The sequence below is a fragment of the Monopterus albus genome, unplaced genomic scaffold, assembly GCF_001952655.1.
Source record: "Monopterus albus unplaced genomic scaffold, M_albus_1.0 scaffold527.1, whole genome shotgun sequence".
Taxonomy (NCBI): Eukaryota; Metazoa; Chordata; class Actinopteri; order Synbranchiformes; family Synbranchidae; genus Monopterus; species Monopterus albus.
In genome coordinates this window covers 70,324-85,352 of record NW_018128407.1, presented here as the reverse complement: position 1 = coordinate 85,352, position 15,029 = coordinate 70,324, and the positions used below count along the sequence as shown (strand labels likewise).

Genomic DNA, 15,029 nt, shown 5'->3' with positions numbered 1-15,029 from the left:
AAACAGAACTCTTCCTAAAGAATAAAGTCCAGAGAGAATGCACGCTGCTCTGTCTCTTTTCTGCTCTGCATTATTGCTCTGGTCTTTCAGTGTGTGCTGTGTGTGGGGCAGGAGGCGTACAGCGGCTTTATCACAGCTTTGTTGCCTTGTATAAATAGTGTGGCAAGAAATATGGCTGATGAGACTAAACTAACCAGCACTTTGGAAGGCTGTAAAATAAAAACAGTTGTTTAAAGTGTTCTGTAGACCTGAGAGGACCCACAGATTTAGTTTGATAATAGTCAATCAGTTGGTTGCTACGGTCGAGACCTTTTATACTACAAAGTCATTTGTTAGTATAAAAATATTTATCAGAATCTGCTTTATTTGCCAGCTGTGTTGAACACACGAGTAATTTGACTCTGGTACAGTGGCTCTCAGTGTGCATGTACAATGCTCTTCCATAAGGCAACAGGTAAACAAGTAAACAAGATAAGACTGAGAGAAAAAGAAATGAAATAAATGTGCATTAGGAATCAGTGCGGCATTCAGCTGACAAACCTAAAGGGCTGATGAGGAAAGAGTTTTGAGTGCATTGGTTCAAGCAGTTTTGAAAAAACATTTGTACATGTTTTATACTTAGGAATGCAGAAGATATGAATATGTCAGTATATTCATTCACAACAAGCTTATGAATGTGTGGGGGGTTAAGATAGTGTTGGAGGGATTGAAATAGCTAGGCACACTGTGTGTGTGTGTGTGTGTGTGTGTGAGAGACGTGTATATTTTCACAGGCATGTCCAGACGGTTCCGGCCTCTCCTCCTTGCCCTGTGTACACAGGGTGCTCTGGTTTCTCTCGGAAGAAAAAGCAGCACAGTTGGGGCCTCATGGGGCTCTCTAAGGCACTTCCCCCCACATTCCTTCTTCTGTTTTCCTGAGTGAGTCTCCTTCCCCCAGCACACACACAGAGCCACTGGTGAATCCCTGTTGCACGCCCCCCAGACAACTCCTCTATAGTGGAACTGCATTCCCACACTTAAGGTTTACAATACAGTTGTTTTAGTCTTATACTAAACCCTCATCAGTAATCCTAATCTAAAACTTTAACTGTTGTTTAAAATTCAACTTCACTCTAATTAAAAATAGAAAATTTCTCTGTAACCCCTATGGCTCCCTTGTCTCCAATACTCAATCGGAAAGAATACCTACACATTGTCATTTAACAATTCCACTTCAAAGCTAATTTCTTGGACCAACCTTTGGCACCCTGTTGCTGGACCTGAACCAGTGACCGTTTCCTTTAGCTTTCAGGCCACAGTAGAACATTTCTTTAGAGCCAGGGGAGCCTCGGCGTATGCCTATGGCCAGTCAAAGGCTTTACAGCCTCCCCCTCACTCTTTGGGGCCACAATCTCCTGAATTGTCCCTGCTTTTGTTCTGCAAGCCAGTGTGGGGGATGTGAAATTGTGGGGAAGGAAGCAAAGTTCTTCACACACAAACCAGTTCCTGTTGCACTCAAAAACACCCACACTGAGTTTCAAAAGCAGAATCCCCATTAACTTAACAGCAACATTTTTAGTAGGTCATTACACATCCCGCCCACTTTACTATCAGATTCTTCTTGTAAATATGTTGTGTATACTGTAAACACACCCAGTCAGATTCAGTTTGAGTAGAAAATGTTTAATAAATACTGAGGTAGCTGTAGTCATAAAATGTTTTACACTTCAAATAAATCAACCTTTCCTTCAGGGAGGATGTAGACACTCATCACGTTACATCTGCTGAGTACAGGTTAGAGTTCCTAAGCAGATCAGTGTTCATAAATGCAGCTTCAAATCCAAATGAACTAGTTCCTTCAGTTCTGCCTTTGACCAGCTGAAGTCAGCCCCTGGTCCGAGCTATGGCCCATAATAAGTCACTGTGATTAGTAGGCACCACTTTGCGCTGCTTCCGTGATCCCTGTAACATGCCCAGGCTTGTTCAGTGACATGTTTGGACTTTGGGGCTTCACCATTCCAGGTGTTAATCCAACCGTCCCTGGGACAAGCCCACTGCCGGTGTGATCTGGCTGCCCGGCCACGTAGAAAAGGTTCTCTTGTCCCTTTGCGCAGGGTTTCAACACGCTGCAATGACTCTCTGTATTGGCATGGGGGTCGGGGGTGCTCCCAGGTCACTACTGCAGTTCACACAATCTATCAAAACTGAATTTTCAAGGAGCTGTTGAGGGTTGTTTCCCTTCTCAAGTTTTGCTTTCTTACATGGCAGAAAGTCCGGCTCGGTGGCCGTTTTGCCCTGTCTCTTCCTCGAGTGTTGTGCAGGGCCAGTCCGGTCTTGGTTCTCCTTGTTTTCTGTGCCAGTACGCGTGTGTGTGTCGCGGGGCAGCTCTGTGGGGGTGCCTACGACCTCCTCACTGAGTAAAGTCCGAGGCTGCTCGGAGGGAGTCTGGAGCTCTGGATGCACCATGGAGCGCTCTTGTTCACACACGGGTGCAACGCTTTCTGCCGCCGGCTGCGCCGCATGGTAGATGTCTCGGGCGGATTTCATCACCAGAGTCAGCAAGAGACTCCGGTGGAGACGGAGTCCCCCTCGCTGCGCACGGGAGCTGTACAGTTTCCCCAAAGCCACGGCCATGATCCTCTTGGCTTCAGCGCTGACCTCCATGTCACTGCTTGTGTTGAAACTAGTCCAGGACAAACAACCAGAGGTTAGTTTATGAAGCCAGTGTGTCCCTTCTGACTTCACACACAGACACGATACAGACTGTGTGCAGGACAGCTACTTATTACCTCGTCGACGTCATTATGCAGCGTCATATAACAGCTCCGCCCTTCGGCTTCACACCACGGTCTGCAGTTTCAAACAAGCCTGCAACAACAGGTTAGTCCGCTGTGGCTATTTTAATCTGCCGGCGTGCACTTTACTGTCCAAATGCAAACTAATGGAACACTTTGACAGAAGGCTCAAAATTGTTTACCATCAAATCCAACTTTGAGGATTGGAAACGCTGAAAGAACAACTCTCCAGAAACTCCAAAGCTGGCTGAGGTCCACAGTGATGTGTAACACATGGAGCAATGAAAACCAGTAACAGCTGCTGGATGCTGTGCTCCACTGTTGGGTTGATGGAACCTCGTAAAATGCCACGATAGAATTTGTTGTAAGCACATTATTTGTCTGCATTTTAACATAAAAAGAGGAATGTACACTGGCAATTTATAGTTTTATCTGTTTTGCAATATTTTACAAAAAAAAAAACCCAAACAATTTTCTAATTACTTCCATCTGCTTGTCAAATTAATATGTGTTTTTTAGTATATTTCACAGGTTACCTAAGTAGATTCGCACATGCAGACAACTTTGGAGTTTGAACTAGAAGTGACCCTCACCTTACAATGGCTATAGATCAAACATGCACCTGTCTGCACTGGATACTATATGTTACAGATCCATATGTATCATCATTGATCATAAAACAAGCACAAATCCTACATTTATTTCACTTTGGTGTGCTGCATGCCCTTTTACATGGCCATTATAACTGGGGGGTAGTGAATCAGCCCTGTCACATAAAAATAATTTTTGTTAACATGCAAAAAGGGCTGAGTCACCACCAAACTGTGAACTTTATTTAAAGGGCATTGAACTCTGCTCAGTTTGACTAGGCAAATAAAGGCTTAAGAGGCACGCTAAGGACTTAGCTTTAACATTCTCCAACCAGTTAAAAAAATGTCAGACAATCTGCAACGTTTAAGGACGTTTCAAAACGATTTGCAAATGTACAAACTGTACATTTCCTGCAGTGTATTTGATAAGAATAAGCTGAAGCAGAAAAAGTCTGCCTATATTTAGTCTTTCTCACACCAGGGATGGTTACCAATGGACTGCTGCAGCTCTCTGCTGCCGTCTCACAAGCCAGTCTCACCCATCCCCCAGCCTGTTGCTTCCTTTTGCAGGAAAAAAGAAAGGGGGTGGAGGTTAACAGACAGATGCCCATATTAAGCACATCCTGCCCCTGTAGCACATGCAGAGGAAAACCCATGACGTGAGTGGAAACCCTCATTTCCTGAAGCCATTTACAGAGAGGATTGCGTCAGGGTCGCCACTTCCCTGAGCCCATATTTGGGCAAAGGAATCCATTCCTCCAGGCTGTATGATCAGCACCGGTATAGTACTGTTATACCTTATTGTTGGTTAGAACAGGATTAATCAGTAATTCAGCATATAACTATACATTCTGCTCTTTAGCATCATTTGATACTGTCATCCACGTGAGTATTAGTCCTTGGACTGGGACAGAAAGAGACTAAATCTAAAAAAAAGTCTCAACATTTTTCCCACAAGCTTACTTCACTTCCAGATGAATCTGTGGTGTGCAGATAATTGTCCATGGTGTGGCTGCAGTTTAACAAAGCATCAGTTGTAGAGAATAAATAACAGGCTGTGTTTGCATTGTAAATATGCTGTTAGAAAATGTCAGAAAAAGAAGAGAATGCAGGAAAGGAGAAATGCATCAAACTCAACATGCACAATATAAAAGGAAGAAATAGCAAAGACATTATTCTGACATTGATGAATAACCAAGTATCCTCCTCTGTTGCTCGCCTTTCTTAAAGATGCTCTCTGGGTTTCTTACAGTAGTACCCCAACAGGCCAGCATGTTTTGACAGTCAGCACAGTTCACGGTTAAGTTTCAGATCATCATTACAGGTGGAGAGAAAGTTGTTTTTGACTCATTTTTGAGCACTATAGCTAAAGTTCAATCTAACTCATATGATCTATCACAGAGTGCCCCCCCGTGGCAGTTTCATGGTATTGAAGCCAAGTTCTGGAGACCAGAGCCCATTACAGAGTACTCTTTAGTGTACTCCTTGATGTAAGAACTTACCTGGCACACACTTGACTGTAGATCTGACTGAAGAATCAAACACTCTTTATTCTTCTCTTTGCTCATCACCTCTTTTCACCGGAATAAGCCAATGCATCGCCATACTGAGTTCTCGCCTGTATTAATTTATAATTGTATTAATCCAATCTGAAATCAATATCTAATGTGTGTCCTGTATTTTGTATATATATGTCAGGAAATACATTTGTCCTCGCAAGAGTGGGACTCCACCCAAATTTTTGGAAAAAATGCTGCGTTTTAGGTCTACACTAGTGGATCTCATAATCTTAACCAGATTTTAAAACGTGAGAGACCACAGACATAATGACAGCTTTAAAAGATTTTTTCACATTTTAATCTTAAGAGCACACACACTAGACAATTCAGTCAAGAGGTAGGATCACACTCTGGACGTTTTTACTGAACAATTTCATAGACGCCGATACGGGGACCGGGGAATCTCACAGAAACCCGCGTGATCAAACGTGACTTCAGAACAAAACAAATATGGAGGCGAACGTTCGTTGTTAGGCAGTAGCACTATTGTGTGCTACTTTTTGTACAGAGGGAAATAAATAAATGAAAAAAATGTGGGCGAAGTCTTCGCTGAGAACATGAAATCAACACGCCTTATACCTTTTGCAGGACGAGCTGGAGGTGAGTTGGAAATAAAGAAACAAGGAGGCTAGTGCACGCTAATGCTACAAGCGGATGTGACGCTTCCTGGCCAGCTCGCTCTCATTGGCTATTGCGGGTGTCTGGTTAGGATTCAATCGCCCCCACACGACATGATTCTAACAAATCTGGCCTGAAGTCGGGCTTATCCTGTAGTGTGGGGTCGCCTTTACATACAGCATGAACAGTGATATGCTTTCCTGTACATGCATTAGCTTGATTTAAATTTAAATTTTTCAAATTACTAAGATGGTTGTGCTCCACAATGGAATATTATGTAATCTGCATTCTGGTCTGTAGAGAATTTCTTTCAAAGGTATTATTCTTTAAACATACAGTATATTTGTTAATGTTTACCCACCAGGGAGCAGTAAAATATCACAAGAAGTAAATAGATGGCCACACTGGAGTTGCATGCATTAAATGTGCAACAAAAACAAGCTAAAATATAGGCAAAAGCTCCTTAAGACAATGTTGTTGAATAATTATGGTATATAACCCACCATTCTCACTGATTCAGCATTAATATATATATTTAAAAAATGATTATTTCAGGGATAAGGCACAACCTACAGACCTTTCTCAAAGAGTTGCTTTGGATACAGCAAAAATCATTAATGTGGACAAATATTAAATGGAGCAGGCAAAATAGTGGCTATTTCAGTGAGCTGTAAACCTACATGGGTCAGTAATTGGTGCATATGGAGTGTGTTGTAAGCCATGCTCTGCCTTTATTCATGTGGAGAAATGCAAAGCTGCACTGCATTGCCTTGAGCACAGTAGATACATGCACTGTCCAATTTTAATGCTTCTCCTTCAGTACCACTTAAGCACGACCATGACAGGTTTAATTTTGAGTCTTATCCACTTGATTTTTAGTAGCCAGTTGCCGTGACGGTGTTCGAACACTAGGCGGTGCACTAACGTGGTAATTTTAAAAGATGAGTTGATTCAGCTCGCGGCTATGCAGTGTTTGGTGAGCTGTCCATACAAAGTAAAGGTTTAATAAGGACAATGTTCATTTCATCGAGGTTACATATGCAGAAGATAACAATGCATCATTCTGAATTTGTTGATCTAGTCATGTGTACAGCAGAAAACGTGATCACTTGTAATCTAATATAGAATGAATGTCAAAGACCTTTCCAAGTTCATGATGGACAAAGCTTATTCTTGATCCAAGTCATTCAGTAGTCTGGAATGTCTTAAAGTGATGCCAACATTATTAATAAAACTTATTTATTGATTTAATACTTAGATCTTCACTTTAAGGTAAAATCACCATTTATAAGAGAGAGACAGATGTAGAGACCTCTTTTGCTCAGGTCTTTCTTTTAAAAGTTTTTTTTTCTTAAATAATGTGAAGTTGGTAAAATATAAAATACGTATGCTCACAACTGCTGGTTTCATGGCAGCTTTTAATGTATGTACTGTGCATAATGTGTGAAAGTAAAACTATAGTCAAATGAGGACAGAAACAGCCGTGTGACATAAAAAGACTGCCTTCAAGTGTGAGTACTATGAGTACGGATGTGTGCATAGAGGAACAGTCAAGATCAAGTATGGATGTTTAAATGTTTTATCTCTAGGTGTATGAAAATTTCTTATTTGCCAAAAATTACAATAAACCATTTCCAATTTCACAGGACCTTTCTACACAGAAATATATTTGAAAAACAAACTTTTAAATGTGAGCACTGCTGTGAAATCGAGCATAGAAATGAACCTAAATTAACATTTATACCTTTATTCATATTTTTAAGTAAAATAGAGAATGCCCCTGGTAAGGCGCAGCATTCGAATCAGGGTTGCGTCAGGAAGGGCATCCGGCGTAAAACACGTGCCAAATGTCAACATGCGAGTCGTCAGTGTGATGATTCGCTGTGGCGACCCCTAAACGGGAAAAGCCGAAAGTGACTTTCAGAGAATGCCTTTTTTGTTTTCTAGGTAAAACTCAACTTTCAAAATCTAGTTTTAGTTTATCAATTAAAATCTCTAGGAAACTATATGAGCTATGACTGAGCTTTGTTTCTAGTCAAGTTCAGTTATATTGTCAGTACACTTCTCATTCCAGTGTTCCAGAGGTTTGATTAACAACCAGACACTCAACAAGCAGCTGAACAATAACATTTAAGTAAAAAAGCAGTCAGAGAAATTGTTACAAATCTTTTATTAAGATATTCATTATTTTATCCATCTCGACATGTTCTCTGATTTATATTTATTTTACAGTTATTAATGTGCCATTATATTTGATAATGTTGGGTCACAGTTACAGGGCTTTCACAAAGTTATTGGCACTTGGAACACAGAAAGAAGAGGATGAGCAGTACAGGAGGTCTGGTGCTACAGAGTTAGAGAGGCAAGCAACAGGGGCGAGGACATGGGCACACACAAGTTGTGAAGGAGCGCCGTTTCTGGGTAATTATATACCTCATGCTGTGAGTGCACAACAAACAATCTGATCTCTATATGTGTGTCTATATATAATATACAGTATTTATCTATACAAGTATATAATCATATTTATATATGTACTGTTAAGTGATAAAAGGTTCCCCATGCCGTGCCACACCTTATCCATTCAAGTGTGTAGGTTTACATGTTTTGCGAAGTATAAAACTATACGCACCTTGCTTAGAATGTACAGAAAAAAAAAGCATGAAAGCTTTCTGTTCTTAAATGCACATAAAGTAAAACACAACCACACTTGCACATCTACTGCAGACAAAGTACTGTGCAAGTGGGTTGTGAGTGAGGAGCTTTTTGGACATCAGAGAACTTAATGTTTACTAAGCCATAATGAGTAGAGTTGGCCTTGAAAGCTAGCTCTAGGAAAAACCCCTGACACATAGTGTAACCAGAGTCATTTCTAGTGAGCTGATTCAACGGAATGCAACACAGGCCTTTCAAAGCTAGGCTCATGAGCACAACAGCAGGATGTTCTGACTTTGTCAGTGGTGCACTGGGCACATTTCTGTGTTTGGGCTGGGCTGCTGTTCTGAATAGACCAACATGGCTTCCTTAAAAACAGCTCTGATGCACTGGTGATATTTCACCTCTCAGTGACTCATAATGGAGTTCAGTCATTTAGTAGGTTAATGTGAAAAGCTAATTAAAGCCCTTGTTGCTTCTTCATCACATTAAAAGCTTTAAAAAAAAATCTGCCTAATTTTTTTTCTATAGGAGACTCGCTGCCTTTTCTAAGAGGGGCAATAATACAGTAATTATACACTGCTTTCACTGATATTTATCCGAGGGACCCAATCAATAACAGTCCTGTAATTATGAAATTAAATTCAGACATTTGAACTGTTATTTCTATTGCACTTCTAGCTTGGATGTCCCCAGAGGCCCTTATGTTGAAAGTCATCACAAGGCTGTTGGTCCTTTGACTCTGTATTCAAAGCAGCTATCTAGGAATCTGCTATTATAGTGCATTTATTTTGAAAAACCTGAACACAGTGTTTTGGCAATGAAAATCTTCATGTTGAACATTCTCAGCTTGATTAAATCTGAAATGGATTATGGTCATTTTAATACACATGGCAAATGTAAATACTGTCATCATTAAAAGAAATGTGTTGAATTGTTGACTTTGAGCTCTGATGCAAAGATAGCTGACAGCAACAACTTAAACATACCCATTATAATTCAGATTTCACCACCTACACCCACTGCTTTGCCTCTTTCTAAAACCCATGAAAAAAAAACTTGTGGAAGTGAAACATGACACCAGCTGTGTGAAGGACAGGAAGCACAACAGTATTCAGAGGTACTGAGGTGGTAAATGGGGCATGGGTGCTCATGTTGCATCTACAGTCAAATGCAAAACTGAGGTTTTGTTGTCATTACCCTTACTGAATACTTACAAGGTACTGCATTTTTGTTTTGTCCATATATTTTATATATCTCCTGATCAAAGCACCTAAGTAGAGTCATTCGAATATTATAAAACAATAATGAAAATAGGTTGATCTATATCTCTTTTTTTCAATACAGTTGACTCAACTGTCTTGAACAAGATGCATTATTTTCTTCTTGGTTTTACACTGTACCGGTCTTCAGAGAAACAGAACCTTTTTGGAAATGCCTTTCCAGAAGGACAAAGTAATCAGTCATCTGTGAGAGCATTTCAGGTTGAGAACACATTACTAAGTCAGACCCTGACGTTTACAAATAGCCTCCTGCAACAGAATTAATGAACCCCTGCGCTAACTACAGGTCAACATGCATTCACAAAGTTCAAACAGAAAGGAAGAACACTTGGGTTTTAACTCAACAGTCTTCTTGATTAAATACAGTAGGTGCTCATGCTGCTTTCTAAACAAGAAACACAGGCAGACATGAACAAATTGCACCTAATTACACCTAAAGGGGGTAACTGCTACACAATTTCTCAAAAGGTGCATGAACCACTGGTTCTTCTCATTAAGGTGCAGAAACCTCCACACTACCTTTCATGGAAGGTGCAAAATAATTTCAGCCATTTTGGATGTCCATAAAGAGGCGAGACATTAGATACATGAATAAACTACATACCAAATGACAGCTGTGCAATACAGACTCACCTTTACCAAAGAACTGTCTCACTCACACATGGATAAGACCATAAAACCTATTTCCTTCAAGTAATATTGTCTCCTCCTTGACATCACTGCACCCACCAGCCTTTTATTGGTTGAAATTAAAAGGCACATTCCAACACTCCGTCATTACTTACTGTGACTTTTGCATTCTAAAAAGATGTCAGTAGTTCTTTTTCTTTTCAATAATTACAGTACAAATATAGAACTAGCTGAGTTAACACATCAATATAATTTTTATATAATGCTCAAAATTGTGGACCAATGTTTAATTTCAGGAGGAAAATGGTCCATAATCTAACAAGAAAGGGTTATCGCAGCAAACAGTCGAGCCAGCTGAATCAGTCTTATTGTTCCTTTTAAAGTAGAGAACAAAAGATGAAATGCTTCGAATGGAGCAGTTCAACTGCTCATTGCATCGCTCTGCACTGTAAAATAAAGATAAAAATAAGTGACTAAGGGTCCTATGATAAGACTGCTTACATTCCTTTTTTTCTGCAAAAATAGCACTTTTCCTTATTTGACAAGACCTCTTTCAATGAAACATGAAGATAGAGATTTTAAAACAATCGCTCTCACTCGCTGCGCTCACACCATTCTAGGCATGGGCACTTGTATAAATATAGTTTGTCTACTAAAAATATGACCATCTTTGATTACGTTTTGCCTTTCAGTTTGCTTTACAATCGTCTCAGTAAAAAGCATTTCCCCTCTCTCTGGACCACTTCTCAGTTCACAGAAACAATCACTATAAAGTTACAAAACAGAGAAAGATGCCATATATTTCTATGAGACACCGCACAGTGAAACACAGATTCTCTGGTCTCAAGAAAGGTGAGGCAGGGTGAAGAATACTCGCAGAGTGATGAGTGGAAGATGCATGGGGAGGAAGAACAGGTAGTGTTAATTCATTTTAATTATCTACTTTGAGAAGGCTGGAATACAAGTTGTCAGGCTTGCATAGGGAAAAATGCCACTGACACTTACATTCAGTATATTCGCCACCGCTTCTCCTAGCCTATCCATACAGCCATCCCTTTCTCCTCCTCCCCAGGCTGCACTGGCAGCTCTCCTCACCACCCATACATTAGGGAATGTATTTAATATGCAACGGTGGATGCGCTTACACACCTTAAAAAGACAAGGGGAGGCAGAGGACAGTTAGAAGAAAACTAAACACCCTCTTGCTCACCCTTTGGTAAATGGTCTTATACTTATATAGCTTCTTTCTATGCACTGAAGCGCACTCAAAGCACTTTACACTATTTCCCATTCACCCATTCGCACACACAAGCACTCACATATTCACACACCGGTGATATCACTTGGGGTTCAGTGTCTTGATCAAGGACAGTTTGACATGCGGATTGGAGTTGCCGGGAATCCAACCGCCAACCCGCTCTACCTCCTAAGCCACAGCCGCCCCCTTTCCTCAACTAACTCCGTTTTACAGTCCTTAAGCAAAAAAATGTTACTTTTCACATCCTGGTTACATTAGGGTAACAACTGTTGACCCCAGCAGTGTAGTATAGACAGTCAGATGTGTGAGATCAGCATGGGCCAAAGAGTGAGGAGGCAAGCAGAAATAGGGAATACCGGTAAGTGTGTCGCCAAATTTTAACCTTCCCTGGGCAAAATGTTCAAAATAATGGGCCTCCGTCCCCACCCACACCTGGTAGTGATTCACCTGAAGAGCCACCTGACTCCATACCAGCACTGCTGGTGGCCTCCAGAGAGGCATGGTTGAATGCCTGATCCACCCCCAGGGTGTCATCCTCCGTCTTGACACCGTCGGGAAGGAAAGCTGAGTAGGCGTCACTCTCTGCCATCAGAAGCTTCAGCTTGGGGATCCAGCTCTTACGAACCACACGCCGGGCGTTGGTGCACATGTCAGCTGCAATGGCATTCATCTCACTCTCTTTGAAGCTGGTGGCAAAATTCTGGCAATAAACTGACACATGGAAGAAAAACGCAGTTAGGCTGGTTGTTAGGCTACAACTAAGACTAGTAGTATCATGAAGCAAACAGAAGCCTCAACAACAAAACTAAGGCTCAGAACTTAACTGTCTTTATGTCTGTATGTTCAGCTACTCCCCTCTATTGTAATCTGAATCATTTAATATAATTGTTTGCTCTAATGACTGCAAGGCACATGGAGAACTAAAGCAGCACCTCCTCACACTGGAGAGGAAAACAAGTAGCCCGGCTCTGTGACAGCAAGCAACACTCTGCTGGTTGCAGCTTAGTATTTAACATATCTCTGCCAGAAGGTGTATAAGTGTATTTCCCAAAATGTCAAACCCTAAAGACAAATTTAATACGTAATATATATCCTGTTACTGATATGTAAATGTTTAGTGAAGCACCTCAGAGACAACTCTCTCAAAACGTGTTGCCTCATTTCATTAATGAGATGTAGGGAGATGTATTCATCATCACAAAGCAAGCCCAAACGTCACCGAGCTCTCAGTGAGTTACATGTGATCTCTGTTTAAATGTTTAAAGCATGCCCTTTTTCATACACATCTGAACATAATATTCACCTCCAGCAGTTACATACTATATACACCCAAACAATACATTCTAATTTTCGAGTCCATCTGTTGTTGACATTTGGTTTCAGGGTCAGTGTTGCTATCTGGTGGTCACTGTGAGTTATTACCTTTACTCCCTGAACAACACCTCATCTAGTGACAGTAGGAAGAGAATCTATCAGCATTTTCATCCAAAACTAACCCCACACCCCCAAAAACTGATACATTTAAGAGTTAGACTTATAATTAAGTGCTAATCATTGTATTCAGCAACAATGTGCTTTGCAATATGTATGTAGCCTACAATATATTTATGCACAATGCATGTACTTTCCATTTGGACCCAGCATTACAAGCAAACACCCACAGATAGAACAACGCATACGCTCACATTTGACCGCATGCAGCACTCTGTTGTCCAGGGGCTTGCGGCTCGGGTCATTGGTGGACGAGCGGATGCCTGTCCCACAGCTGTTGGCCAGAGTATTCCTGACACATCAAAATAAGAATGAGGAGCACAGAATGCAGAACAGATTAAATGAACTGATTGTTGTTTTATCCTTATTTTGCCAACAGATAAAACACTTTAAATGAAACACTTGCAGAAATAGAGCCAGACACAGACTGGAGGAACAAACCTGTCAAAGAAGGCGGCCAGCAGCCTTCTCAGCAGCACCTTGTGTCTGGTCCCTGCGCTCACATGACAGTTCATTAGCTGGGCTCGCGATATGTACACAGAAGTACCTACAAAGAAAATCAACAAACAAATGAACATTATCGCTGCCATTTATGACTCATTTAGTGTTTCACTTTGACATTTTTGACCTTTTCAAATTCAGGTTTTATTGGCAAGCAATGATAAAATCAAATATTTCACTTTCATTTACTGGAATGGACAATTTGTTCATCTAGTGACAACTCTGAGCCATATCAAATATTGGAGCTGCAGGTGGGGAGTGAAGAGGCTGTGCTTTAGTTACAGTCATAGTTTTGAGGTTTGATTTAGCTTTTTTTGTCATCTTCAATTTGTATTTGTTTGCTTTTTCCACATTTCATGTTTTCATTATTAAATCTTGAATTTGCATCAAAATTCAAAACAAAAAAGTGTATTCATTTTCATGTTAAGGTTTGTGAAATACATTAGCTGAATTTTCTCCTTGTTTTACTATTAAACTACTCTACAGTATTTGCTTCATATACTAACTCCCTCCTTTTCTATCTCTCTCTCTCATAGGTTCAGTCTATTGAGAGGTATGTAACATGGCGAAAGGTAACACACACTGTCGCAGGATGTCCTTGACATAAACACTGAGTCACATGTGCAATACTGCTGTGTAATCTGTATGCCAAGCCCAGGCTTCCTCTAAATATGTGTACACATATCATTGCCACTGGCTTTATACTGTTTAGATCCCCGAAACAAAGTAACAGTGGAACATTGCTGTGTGATTATTTTCAATAATATAGATTATATCTTCCGAAAGTTTAAAGGCCCAGGTACACATGGAAAAAGTGCATTTTAACAGATCCTCTAAAACTCAAGCCTGTCTTTTGTGAAGGCAGCTTTCTTCACAAAAACACCTACACATACAGACATACCTGAGACTAACTCTAGTTTCTCAGCGGGGTCTCCTTCCTCATACAGTTTGGGATGACAGCGGTTGCCTATCTGAGCGATGAGTTCAGCGGGTAGACACGTAAGATCTCTGCCTCGCATCCGGCCACGTGTCTCTGTATGGTCCGGTAGAGCCTCGACACGCTCGCCAGCAGCTGGAGAGACACAATACTGCAAAATTAGAAAAAACAAAACAAAACAAAAAAAATCACATCACATTTAGACCAAAAAGTGCTTATGAGCCTACAATACAATGTTCAATCCAGAAACCCATAAAAATACTAAATACAAGGCAATATCTTAACAGAGAAGCCTTTCCTATTCAGCTATGGAATGTTGGGTATAAACATTACAGAGGTTTCTGTTTCTGTCACTGCATTTATGCGTACAGTTTAGTTTCTTGTCCATTACCTGTAGCGCCCATGTTGAGCATGCTGTACATGGTATACATGTTGCAGATTTGCCTATACTGCTCTTCAGCACATTCATCTGTCCCCTCTTCTTCTTCATCATCATCATGGTAGCTAATGGGTGAGTCACTAGTGTAGGTACTCAGAGTGCCGGGGCTGGCACCTTCAGACATGCCAAGACCCGCTGCAAAGCTCCCATTACTGCCAGTGCTGCCACTAAGCCCGCCACTAGCCGCCACGCCCGCCAGGCTGGTTGCGGTGGCACCCATGGCCATTCCAAGGGCTCCCGAGCTCTGTATGGAACTGCCTCGCACCACCTCCTGGGAATAACGGGCTGCCTTCC

At 41.0% G+C, this 15,029-nt stretch overlaps 2 protein-coding genes across 2 annotated transcripts in view; both read right to left on the bottom strand.

Moving 5' to 3' along the window:
- Positions 1-1,637: 1,637 nt before the first annotated feature.
- On the bottom strand, positions 1,638-2,822 carry LOC109952985 (immediate early response gene 2 protein-like). The gene has a single exon (XM_020588317.1). It carries the CDS (start codon positions 2,641-2,643, stop codon positions 2,098-2,100), a length of 546 nt encoding a protein of 181 aa, XP_020443973.1. The 5' UTR covers positions 2,644-2,822; the 3' UTR covers positions 1,638-2,097.
- A 4,909-nt stretch (positions 2,823-7,731) lies between these two features.
- The window catches only part of nacc1a (nucleus accumbens associated 1, BEN and BTB (POZ) domain containing a), a 14,217-nt gene continuing 6,919 nt past the window's right edge, over positions 7,732-15,029 (bottom strand). The window contains exons 5-9 of the mRNA XM_020588316.1: positions 14,688-15,024; positions 14,261-14,431; positions 13,300-13,405; positions 13,053-13,150; positions 7,732-12,078 (exon numbers count right to left, since the gene is read on the bottom strand). Of these exons, the coding sequence (XP_020443972.1) occupies positions 11,768-12,078; positions 13,053-13,150; positions 13,300-13,405; positions 14,261-14,431; positions 14,688-15,024 (1,023 nt within the window). The 3' untranslated portion in view covers positions 7,732-11,767. The remainder of the gene's footprint in view (positions 12,079-13,052; positions 13,151-13,299; positions 13,406-14,260; positions 14,432-14,687; positions 15,025-15,029) is intronic.